Source organism: Pseudorca crassidens, chromosome 3 (assembly GCF_039906515.1).
Source record: "Pseudorca crassidens isolate mPseCra1 chromosome 3, mPseCra1.hap1, whole genome shotgun sequence".
Classification (NCBI taxonomy): Eukaryota; Metazoa; Chordata; class Mammalia; order Artiodactyla; family Delphinidae; genus Pseudorca; species Pseudorca crassidens.
In genome coordinates this window covers 106,093,667-106,106,869 of record NC_090298.1, presented here as the reverse complement: position 1 = coordinate 106,106,869, position 13,203 = coordinate 106,093,667, and the positions used below count along the sequence as shown (strand labels likewise).

Sequence of the window (13,203 nt, the reverse complement as noted above, 5' to 3'; positions counted from 1 at the left end):
ATCTTGGGTCATAAATCAAGCCTTGGTAAATTTAATAAAATTGAAATCATATCAAGTATCTTTTCTGACCACAACGCTATAAGACGAGATATCAACTGCAGGAAAAAAAAAACTGTTAAAAATACAAACACATGGAGGCTAAACAGTACACTACCAAGAGATCACTGAAGAAATCAAAGAGAAAACCAAAACACTACCTAAAAACAAATGACAATGAAAACATGACAATGCAAAATGTATGAGATGCAGCAAAAGCAGTTCTAAGAGGGAAGTTTATAGCAATACAATCCTACCTCAAGAAACAAGACACATCTCAAACAACCTAACCTCACATTTAAAGCAGTTAGAGAAAGAAGAACAAAAAAAATCCCAAAGGTAGCAGATGGAAAGAAATCATAAAGATCAGATCAGAAATAAATGAAAAAGAAATGAAGGACACAATAGCAAAGATCAATAAAACTAAAAGCTGGTTCTTTGAGAAGATAAACAAAATTGATAAACCATTAGCCAGACTCATCAGGAAAAAAAGGGAGAAGACTCAAATCAGCAGAACTAGAAATGAAAATGGAAAAGTAACAACTGACACTGCAGAAATACAAAGGATCATGAGAGATTACTACAAGCAACTATATGCCAATAAAATGGACAACCTGAAAGAAATGGATAAATTCTTAGAAATGCACAACGTTCCGAGACTGAACCTGGAAGAAAGAAAATATGAACAGACCAATCACAAGCACTGATATTAAGACTGTGATTAAAAATCTTCCAACAAACAAAGGCCCAGGACCAGATGGCTTCACAGGTGAATTCTATCAAACGTTAAAAGAAGAGCTAACACCTATCCTTCTCAAACTCTTCCAAAATACAGCAGAAGGAAGAACACTCCCAAGCTCATTCTACAAGGCCACCATCACCCTGATACCAAAACCAGACAAAGATGTCACAAAGAAAAAGATCTACAGGCCAATATCACTGATGAACATAGATGCAAAAATCCTCAAAAAAATACTAGCAAACAGAATCCAACAGCACATTAAAAGGATCATACACCATGATCAAGTAGGGTTTCTCCCAGGAATGCAAGGATTCTTCAATATATGCAAATCAATCAATGTGATACACCATATTAACAAATTGAAGGATAAAAAGCATATGATCATCTCAACAGATGCAGAAAAAGCTTTCGACAAATTCAACACCTATTTATGATAAAAACTCTGCAGAAAGTAAGCACAGAGGGAACTTATCTCAACATAATAAAGGCTACACATGACAAACCCACAGCCAACATCGTTCTCAATGGTGAAAAATTGAAACCATTTCCTCTAAGATCAGGAACAAGACAAGGTTGCCGACTCTCACCACTATTATTCAACATAGATTTGGAAATTTTAGCCACAGCAATCAGAGACAAAAAAGAAATAAACGGAATCCAAATTGGAAAAGAAGAAGGAAAAGTGTGACTGCTCGCAGATGACATGATACTATACCTAGAGAATCGTAAAGATGCTACCAGAAAAGCACCAGATCTAATCAATGAATTTGTAGAGTAGCAGGATACAAAATTAATGTACAGAAATCTCTTGCATTCCTATACACTAATGATGAAGAATCTGAAAGAGAAATTAAGGAAACACTCCCAGTTACCACTGCAACCAAAAGAATAAAATACCTAGGAATAAATCTACCTAGGGAGAAAAAAGACATGTATGCATAAAACAATAAGACACTGATGAAAGAAATTAAAGATAATACAAACAGATAGAGAGGTATACCATGTTCTTGGATTGGAAGAATCAACATTGTGAAAATGACTCTACTACCCAAAGCAATCTACAGATTCAATGCAATCCCTATCAAACTAACAATAGCATTTTTCACAGTACTAGAACAAAAAATTTCACAATTTGTATGGAAACACAGAAGACCCAGAACAGCCAAAGCAATCTTGAGAAAGAAAAATGGAGCTGGAGGAATCAGGCTCCCTGACTTCAGAATATACTACAAAACTACAGTAATCAAGACAGTATGGTACTGGCATAAAAAGAGAAATATAGATCAATGGAACCAGGATAGAAAGCCCAGAGATAAACCCACGCACATATGGTCACCTTATATTTGAAAAAGGAGGCAAGAATATTCAATGGAGAAAAAACAGCCTCTTCAATAAGTGGTGCAGGGAAAACTGGACAGCTACATGTAAAAGAATGAAATTAGAATACTCCCTAATACCATACACAAAAATAAACTCAAAATGGATTAAGGGGCTTCCCTGGTGGCGCAGTGGTTGAGAGTCCGCCTGCCAATGCAGGGGACGCGGGTTCATGCCCCGGTCTGGGAGGATCCCACATGCTGCGGAGCGACTGGGTCCGTGAGCCATGGCCGCTGGGCCTGTGGGTCCGGAGCCTGTGCTCCGCAGCGGGAGAGGCCACAGCAGTGAGAGGCCCGCGTACCGCAAAAAAAAAAAAAAAAAAAAAAAAAAAAATGGATTAAAGACCTAAATGTAAGGCCAGACACTATCAGACTCTTAGAGGAAAACATAGGCAGAACACTCTATGACATAAATCACAACAAGATCCTTTTTCATCTATCTCCTAGAGAAATGGAAATAAAAACAAAAATAAACAAATGGGACCTAATGAAACTTAAAAGCTTTTGCACAGCAAAGGAAACCGTAAACAACACTAAAAGACAACCCTCAGAATGGGAGAAAATATTTGCAAATGAAGCAACTGACAAAGGATTAATCTCCAAAATTTACAAGCAGCTCATGCAGCTCCATATCAAAAAAACAAACAACCCAATCCAAAAATGGGCAGAAGACCTAAATAGACATTTCTCCAAAGAAGATATACAGATTGCCAACAAACACATGAAAGGAGACTCAATATCACTAATCATTACAGAAATGTAAATCAAAACTACAATGAGATATCACGTCACACTAGTCAGAATGGCCATCATCAAAAAATCTACAAACAATATATGCTGGAGAGAGTGTGGAGAAAATGGAACCCTCTTGCACTGTTGGTGGGAATATAAATTGATACAGCCACTATGGAGAACAGTATGGAGGTTCCTTAAAAAACTAAAAATAGAACTACCATATGACCCAGCAATCCCACTACTGGGCATATACCCTGAGAAAACCATAATTCAAAAAGAGTCATGTACCACAATGTTCATTGCAGCTCTATTTACAATAGCCAGGACATGGAAGCAACCTAAGTGTCCATCGATAGATGAATGGATAAAGAAGATGTGGCACATATATACAACGGAATATTACTGAGCCATAAAAAGAAACGAAATTGAGATATTTGTTGTGAGGTGGATGGACCTAGAATCTGTCACACAGAGTGAAGTAAGTCAGAATGAGAAAAACAAGTACCGTATGCTAACACATATATATGGAATCTAAAAAAAAAAAAAAAAAAAAAAAGGTTCTGATGAACCTAGTGGCAGGACAGGAATAAAGATGAAGACGTAGAGAATGGACTTGAGGAGGACACAGGGAGGGGGATGGGTAAGCTGGGACGAAGTGAGAGAGTAGCATGGACATATACACACTACCAAATGTAAAATAGATAGCTAGTGTAAAGCAGCTTCATAGCACAGGGAGATCAGCTCGGTGCTTTGTGACCACCTAGAAGGGTGGGATTAGGAGGTGGGGAGGGAGGCACTAGAGGGAGGGGATATGGGGATATATGTATGCATATAGCTGATTCACTTTGTTATACAGCAGAAACTAACATAACATTGTAAAGCAATTATACTCCAAAAAAGCTGTTAAAAAAATAAATAAAAAATAAAAGGCTAAGGCACTGTTTCAGATTAAAGGGGACTGAAGATTATGTAAAGAACTAGTTTTAAAAAATGGAGATTGAAGAGACATGACAAGTGAATGCAATACAGGATCATGGACTGGATCCTGGAACAGGGAATAAAAAGTCTGTACATAATCTTTGTAGAAACAGTTGGAGGGACTTCCCTGGTGGTGCAGTGGTTAAGACTGTGCTTCCAATGCAGAGGGCCCGGTTTCGATCCCTGGTCAGGGAGGTAGATCCCACATGCATGCCGCAACTAAGAGTTCACATGCCACAACTAAGGAGCCTGCCTGCCGCAACTAAGACCCGGCACAACCAAATAAGAAAAAAAGAAAGAAAGGAAGAAAGAAAGAGTTGGAAAAATTTGTACATGAAAAATGTTATATATAACATTATGCCAAAGTTAAACCTCCTGAACTGTCCTTTTCCTTAGTAGATGCACACTTAAGTATTTATAGGTAAGAAGTCATGATTTCTGCAACTTCTCTCAAAAGGTTTAGCAATCATAGTAATAACAATTAGATATATGAGTGATAAAATAAATGTGGCAAAAAAGAACATAAAAGTGTAAATTTTTTTGTGAATGTAGGTAAAGGGTGCAAGGAATTCATTTATTTTTTTATAAATTTATTTATTTTTATTTATTTGTTTTTTGGCTGCGTTGGGTCTTTGTTGCTGCACGTGGGCTCTCTCTAGTTGCGGCAAGAGGGACTACTCTTTATTGCGGTGCGCGGGTTTCTCATTGGCTTCTTTTTGTTGTGGAGCACGGGCTCTAGGCACACAGGCTTCAGTAGTTGTGGCTTGCGGGCTCTAGAGCGCTGGCTCAGTAGTTGTGGCGCACAGGTTTAGTTGCTCCTCGGCATGTGGGATCTTCCTGGACCAGGGATCGAACCCTGTGCCCCACATTGTCAGGCAGACTCTTAACCACTGAACCACCAGGGAAGCCTCCAAGGAATTTATTGTATTAATTTTTCAAGTTGTCTGTGAGTTTCAATTTTTTTTGAAATAACAAGCAATAAATGGGAGGTAAGGATTTGAGAAATTTGTCTGTGAAAGGGGCCTGGAAAGTAAGGTGGTAACTGGAGGAGAATAAAAGACCAGAGGTAGTATTTTCAAGGATGGGAATTACTAGAGCAAGTATGTAAGGTTATACAGAGCTGACAGTTTTGATGCAGGGAAGCAAGTAAATTACCAAAGGATAAATGCCTTTGAGAAAGTGAATGAAATGGGATCTAGATCACAGCAGAGGCACCGGTCTTTGGCAAAAGGGAGATATTTCTCATGTCAAAAAGGAAAAAGGAGAAAATGAATATCCCTATTAGGTAGTCATTTGAACTGACAAGTTTATTAACATAACCTGTTCACTGCAGACACTACCTTAATAAAAGGAAGGCCAAGCAGTATCAACTGCTAAAAAGGAAAAGTCATATTCCAAAGTATATTTAAATTTATTTACCTCAGATTGAGATAAGCCCAGATGTGCTATTTGAATACAATATAAATTATTACTATACTAGATGAGGATGGATCTGAAAAAAAGGAAATGAAAAATATGGCCTAGCAGATATTTACAGATATTTTTAAATCAATTAAAGCCATAAACAGAAAATACATATTAGGAGAATCTTTTTAGAAGTAACCATCTACTGTAATTTTAGAAATAAAGGTGGCAAAAACGAATGTTCAAAAGTCTATAATGTAAAAAAAATTTAAGTAAAAAACACATTCATAATTAGAAGAAATGTCACAAATACAATTTATGAGAGAACGAAATACAGAAAATTATCTAACTAATAATACTAACCTTCACTTCTGGCATGCCTAAAAGACACCTCTTCCCCTAATTCAGGAAATCATGATTAGACATTTAGTGCCTGGTTTCAGAAGTAGGCATAAGCGCTAGTAACCAGAACAGACATCACACTATCTATCAACTCAGGATGAGTAGGTAAAATTATTGCAGGCAGGTGTTCTTGCTTAAGGTAAGCACCTTGAAACAACTATTATGTGAAAACTGCCCAGCCAAGTCAGTGTCAGACATAGGCCAAACAAGCGCAACTCATATATGTTCCAAGGATGGTGTGGTGTTACCAGTCGGCAATTAGATTAAGGAGCTTACACCAGAAGGTAAATCAACTAGGTCTCTAGGATCCAAAATTTAGTCAACTAATTTTTTTCCAGTAAGACTTTCTGAAGGAAGAAGTGCATTGATTTATTGTACATTCTGCATCTTTTCACAAATCTGTATGCATAGCTCTGGGCTAAACAACTCAGGAGAAGTGAAGCTAGGCTTTTCCTTCTAAGGCTTCAAAACAAGGAGTTTTTGTCAATTTAAGACAGACACACCTATTACCCTAAGTGATAAGCACCTCTGATGCTACTGCAACTATTCTTTCTGGCTTTCATTCTACCTTGCAGAGATAGGTTCAGAACGGCTGCTCAATGGAGGGAGTGGGGAGAAGAGGAGATGCAGAAAGACACTTTAGGAAACAATAAGTGACAAGTAAATTTCACCTGTAGTGAAAATTAGATGCAGACTGAAAGAGGGTATGGAAGATAAAAACTGGAAAATTCTCACACAATTAATAATGTAAACTGTAGAAAAACTTAGGTTGCAATTATACCAAGAAACTAATATTTCTAGTTGCTTTCACAGTCTTAGGCACTTTTAGATTATTGTGTTTAAATACAACTAAAAGAACGAAAAAGTGATGTTAGAACAAAACTTACAATTTCAGTAACAAATTCTCCAAATGAGAAGAGAACAAAAGCACTTTTCCTCAATAGCACTGATTTCTCTATATTCTATCACTTTTTGTTGCTAGTAATCAGAAATGAAAGATGTAAATAAAAGTGATTTTTTTTTACTCCAGTTACACAACAAACATAGAGGAACCAAACTAAACTGGAAAGTCAATTACTGTTAGTCACTACGCCAAACTCAATTACATTACGAACTATGTAAAATGTACTAAATTTATTTAACACTAGAATGCTGTAATATGCACCTTTAAAAAAAATTCTCTTTCTTACTTACACTTATAACCAAAGAAACCTTTGGGTTTCTTGCTCTCCAATGGGATAAATGTTCCTATGATGAAATCAGCAATAGCAAGTAGTAGAATCACCAAAAGCACAATCTGAGCCTGAAATTTTAAACGTGAAAAATCAAAATCAAATATATCATGTCTATACATTAATTCAGTTCGACTAGAATATAACTTCCATGAGGGAAAGCTTCTGTCTTGTTTCCTTGGTGCCTCACACAATGCCAAGCACAAAGCAGGTGCTTAATAAATTTTTGTTAAATGAACAATCTTTAAAGAACTATCCAAAATGAATAGCAAAAGTAGGATCAGGCCATATATTTCTGAAATGAATTAAAGATGTGCATGTCCTGTTAACAAATAACAGAAACTTTAAAAATATAGGAAAAAAATCACAGTACTTATATTACCTTTACTAATCCCTCTGACATACCCCATAATTCTTTTTTTTCCTATATACTCTGATTACCTCTTAAAATGACTGTTATCTCCAAATCCTCACTACGTCGCCAAATAGAAAATGATCTTATACGTGAACTTCTTTGAAAATGGCCACTTAGGAACCTTCAAAATCTGAAAATATTACTACACCTTAGAACATTCCTAAAACACAAGGTCTAAAAGTTTGTACATTCAACATTTACAAATGTTCCAATGATATCACTACTTACTTTTGCCTCCCACTCCATTCCAGCTACTGAGATACCTAAAAGGATTACCACTGTAATGGCTCCAATAATTCGGATATCATTGATTTCATCTATCATAAGTATGGAATGTTCCTACAAAAAGAAAATAATAGGATGAGCAGTATTAGTTAGTTCAGATAAATTCTTCAATTCTCTTTGAAAGTTTTAGAACTATCACAGTGCCTCACATGCAGAAGTTGAATAAATGCCTACTTAAGGAATGAATAGAGAGACCTAGGGAAAAGGAATGAATTACTGTTTACTATTAAGGTGTCATTCAAGCAGCTGAAGACATCAAAAATATGATCAAATTATTAACGCTGCTGTATTTTATACAGACTCAAATATAAAAAAGAATTGCTAACAAGTAAGGAAAAAAATCATAATATGACTAAGTAGTACTAATAGGATTTTTTAAAGTTACAAAGCAGAAATATATTTTGCATTCATTGTGGTTAGTGAGCTCATTCTTTTAATGGTCTCTTATGTTGCATAAGGAAAAGAGATGAACACACTATCATGCAGCTGTCCAAATCACACCAATCCATTCTAAGAGCAAAATTACTTGTGGCTAAATATCAATGACATCAAAAACATATACTAAATTAAACAATGAATGAATATGAATTCTTAATGATTACACCGCTTTCTTACTTCCTTTGCTTTGTCTCTTTGGCCTACACAGCTAAGGTCAATGCAAGAGTCAGTCCTTTCAGATGTCACACTTCCTAACATACCATGTACTACAGTAGATGAACAGTTACAACCTAACATGACAACTATAGGTGTCACTCAAGGTTCCTCTCATTTAATAATACTGAATCCTATTTCACTTGTACTGCTTTAACTACACACATACTAATTACTCTTTTCAAACAAGTTCTCTTCTCAACTCCAGAGCAATATTATCAACCACTTTCTGGCCAGCTCTACTTAGATATACTACTTAGATATACCAAATTAGACATCCAAAACGAAAATGTTCTGCATCCTCTCTCACAGTAAATGGCATCACCATCCGTCTAAATCTTCCTTTCTCTTTCTCTAATTTCCCACATCTCATTCATCAAGTCCACTTACTCAACTTTTTAAAAATCTCTCAAATACACCCACATCTCTCCAGCCTCACTGGTCACTGGTTTAATATTAGCCACCATCTCCTCTCAGGACAGCTACAATAACCTTTTAAATGGTCTCCATCTCCAGTTGTGATCCCTCAAATACATTCTCTATAACTGTGGTCAGATATTTCTTTAGGCCCCAAATCTGATTATCATGGATCCACAACTCCAGTCAAGGTAAGATTCAAATTTAAGAGCAAATAAAACCCTTCCTGGCATGATCCTTTTTTCTCCCTCTCATCTTACATCTCTTGCCACTTAGTGCTCCAGCCATACTGAAATATTCTGTTTTTCTTTTTTAATATATCATACTCTATTCCTTCTAGATCTGTTTCCTTTTCTTCCCTATTCCCCTCATACCATACTTTACCTCTCCTATCTGCCTGCTAATGGCTAGACTCCCTTCCTTGGAAAACCCTGCCTTGACACTCCTCTGACACCCCACTCCTGGATGGTATACTAAGTGATCCCCCTCGTGTTGCCACGGCCCCCTACAGTTAGCCATTTCTGACACTCTATAATAAATTTTTTTGTCTATCTCCCATACTAAACATCTTGAAAGGCGAGTTTCATATTCCTTGCTGCTTTCCTAGTATCATATATGGTAAGCGGCACATAAACCCTCAAAGAAGATTTGGGAAACATATGACTGGAAAAAGGTGAATTACCTTAAGCAACTCCACCACAGTTTCGGCAAATCCAACCACATACATAGCAACTGCAACAGCATTGGCAAAAGCGAAGATCAGGCCAATTGCACCACCAAATTCTGGCCCTAGACTTCTAGATATTAAATAATATGCTCCTCCTAAAGAAAAGGAAAAAAAACACACCAAAAGTACTAATGTTAGAATTTCAAATGTCAATCCTTTTAATTATACAAGACTTCACAAAGCACATGCCACCAGTGAACACAGCAGTTAAACCCACAGGCAAGTGGATGAGCATATTTTTAGGAAGAAACACCCAGAAAGAATTCTTTACAACCCACTTCATTCATAACAGTTCTGAATATCCAGAGAATTCTCCTCATGTTAAATATAAAATCATCCTGCTATTTAAATATCTTTCTCTTCTAAAACTTAGATTAAAATGGGTAACAGCCTCTTCCTCATATTCAGAGACACCAAGATCATTTCCCAATGATTTTCTAAGTAATAGTTTTAATCTTAATGTAACATTTAAATTCACAATCGACATGATTCCAGTTACTTAAATTAGTGTGGTAATTTGCTGGTAACGTGAATACTAAGGCAAAAAAGAAAGTATCAGAAGAAACTTAAAGGATAGCACATACTGGCACCCTTAACAGATATATTAATAGTTTGTATTCTAATAAATCCTGCCTAAATGGCAGAGTAGACAAAGACATTAAATAAGCTGTCATGAAGCAAGTATTTTTCTAACTTGAAAAACAAATCAGTATGATGATTTTGAGTCAGTCTAATGCTTAGTTGAAGTCACTAAGAGCTCTCCTAAAATTCTAATTTACTTTTGGCCTCTAGGTCATAATCAAAACTTAGTTTTAATAATAATGAAGTTACAGTAAGTTATATACATTTTCTAGACACTGATGAAGTATTTATTCTTAAGACCATATAATGAAATGCCATTAAACAGCTTAATATTTATTTCTACTGCTTTCCCAGTATAATGAAGACAAACGCAACAACAGATTCTACAATTTAATAAAGTACTAAATGTGCAAACTTTATTTTGGAAATATCTGTAATAGGTTTTGTAGTTAATTTTTATCAAGTTTCTCAAAATATTATATACTTTAAACCTATCCAACAAAACTACCTTAGTAATTCACTTTACTAATTAATAATTTTTATCATCTTGAAAATTCTGAAGAAAAAGAATTGCAACCTGACCATTTAGTATTAGTCTCACTTTATTTATGAGATGAAATGACTTAAAAATTTCCCCCAAATCTTTCTGAACACTAAAAATTCTAATGGACTTATATAATGACAAGTTTAATTAATCACAAGGAAAATCCCTGGAATATAATTAATCACAGCCTACATTTAACAAACATGTTTTCAAAATTCATGTAAATTATTTCATTTAATCCCAATACCAATAATGAATTAAGAAAAGTATTATCTATCCCGATTTTATAGATAAGAAAACTAAGTCACAATAAAAGGTTAATTGAAATCAGTCAACCATTCACGTGCTTCAGTAGTTGACAATACAAACTTTAGAATGAGAAATATCACCAAGAGAGCCTATAAATCATGGAATTCATTTGTAATGTGTTTAAAGTTTTGATTTTATGAAATTTCAAATCTTTCTATTACTAAAAAAATATATATCTTCTTTTTAAAATTTATTTATTTAATTTTATTTTATTTTGGCTGCATTGGGCCTTTGTTGCTGTGCACAGGCTTTTCTCTAGCTGCCGCGAGCGGGGGCTACTCTTCGTTGTGGTACGGGGGCTTCTCATCGCGGTGGCTTCTCTTGTTGCGGAGCATGGGCTCTAGGCACACGGGCTTCAGTAGTTGTGGCACGCGGGCTCAGTAGTTGTGGCTCGTGGACTCTAGAGTGCGGGCTCAGTAGTTGTGGTGCACGGGCTTAGCTGCTCTGCGGCATGTGGGATCTTCCCGGACCAGGGCTCAAACCCATGTCCCCTGCATTGGCAGGCGGATTCTTAACCACTGCACCACCAGGGAAGGGAAGCCCCCCAAAAATATCTATCTTAAGGGGCATTTAACATGGGTAAAGATAATGGGAAGGGAAATATGAATATTCTTTATATGAATAAAGATAATCGGAAGGGAAATGAATATAAGTAACAAATTCTGACATTTCAGAACTATTTAAAAATCGTCTTCCAATTGGGATACCTAAACTTAAAACCTAGGACCCAGTTTCATTACTTTTTAAAAGATTTTTATTTTTTTTTAAGAAAAAGTTACACATGAAGAATATAAAAGCATCTGCTTATCGTCCTATACTTTAAATTCCTGATGAAAAGCAAAAGTACTCTGCCCTATTTCTTCTCACTTCCATTCCTGCATCCTAGAGGTAACCAGTTTTAAGAGCAGCTTTCTCCCCCTTTTTTTTCCTTAGCAACAAAATAGATAGCATAAAAGATCTACTACTCTGAAAGACTGGTCTATTTACTAATCAGCATAGAGTGGCATCTTAAATTAAAATTTTTGTTAAATTTAAATTTTATTAAATTTTTAACTTAATTCTAGCAAGTACAATTGACTCTTGCATGACACAGGTTTGCACTGTGCAGGTCCACTTATACGTGGATGTTTTTCAACAAATATATTGAAAAACTTTTTGGAGATTTGCGACAATTTGAAAAAACTCACAGACGAATCACACAGCATAGAAATATTGAAAAGATTAAGACAAGGTTACGTATGTCATGAATGCATAAAATATATGTGAATACCAGTCTATCCTTACATAGGTATGAGTTGAGTGATATTTAATATAAAATTAATGTGTTAATTTTCTTAGTGTTTTATGTAACTTTGCTCTCAGAGAATTAATTACCGTTCAGTATGTGCCGTATTTCCCCTCACTCCTTCTAATTAGAGAAACTATCATCACAGATAAATGTTTTTTTAAAATGTTACAATGTTAACAATACTGTATTATGAATATGACTGTACTGCTATATGCCATAAAAATTGTACAATGATTCACTCAGTGTATAGGCTAGGCTATCCTGACACAATCGTATCATTATACTGGGTTACAATAAAGCAATCATATTGCTGCCTCTTTGTTATCAATGTATGAATTGTTATACCTGTAAGTAAATACAAATTTCTTTTTCCACATTAGCCTCTCTTTTTTTAATGTTTTTTTAATTTCTCATATTTAAAAAAAATTTTTTGTTGGAGGATAGCTGATTTACAATCTTATGTTAGTTTCAGGTGTACAGCAAAGTGAATCTTTTCATATTTATCTCTAGTGTTAGTAATATGTGTAACATACACTACACAGTGTTTTGTATTATATAAGACAATATTGATGTAGGCAGTGACAGATGATACATCTTGCAAACAGATGATATAAAACATATGGGATCAGTACAGTACTGTAAATGTACCTTTTCCTCCCTAGGATTTTCTTAATAACATTTTATTTTCTCTAGCTTACTTTATTGTAAGAATGCAGTATATAATACATATATACAAAATATGTGTTAATTGATGGTTTATGTTATCTGCAAGACTTCTGGTCAACAGTCTATTAGTTAAGTTTTGGGGGACTTCAATGTTATACATGGATTTTCGACTGAACAGGGGTCATCAGCACCTCTAACCTATGTGTTGTTCAAGGGACAACTATACTATTACCATTCCCATTTACATATACGAAAATTAAAGCTTAGAGAAGTTAAATAACTTGACCAATGTCATGCAAGTAGTAAGGGAAGAAGTAGGCTTAAACTCAGGTCTCTCTGACTTGTGTGCTTACTTGGTACAGTAGGTATAATTAAATTAGCCTTTTTATTATCATTGAATAAGCTGAAGAGTAT

General features: G+C 35.4%; 1 protein-coding gene across 2 annotated transcripts in view; it reads right to left on the bottom strand.

The window, feature by feature from the left end:
* Positions 1–13,203, bottom strand: part of SLC12A2 (solute carrier family 12 member 2) — a 109,276-nt gene that overhangs the window by 55,342 nt on the left and 40,731 nt on the right. For both annotated transcript variants that reach the window (XM_067731627.1, XM_067731628.1), the window contains exons 5-7: positions 9,356–9,495; positions 7,549–7,659; positions 6,868–6,976 (exon numbers count right to left, since the gene is read on the bottom strand). In XM_067731627.1, coding sequence (XP_067587728.1) covers positions 6,868–6,976; positions 7,549–7,659; positions 9,356–9,495 — 360 coding nt within the window. The remainder of the gene's footprint in view (positions 1–6,867; positions 6,977–7,548; positions 7,660–9,355; positions 9,496–13,203) is intronic.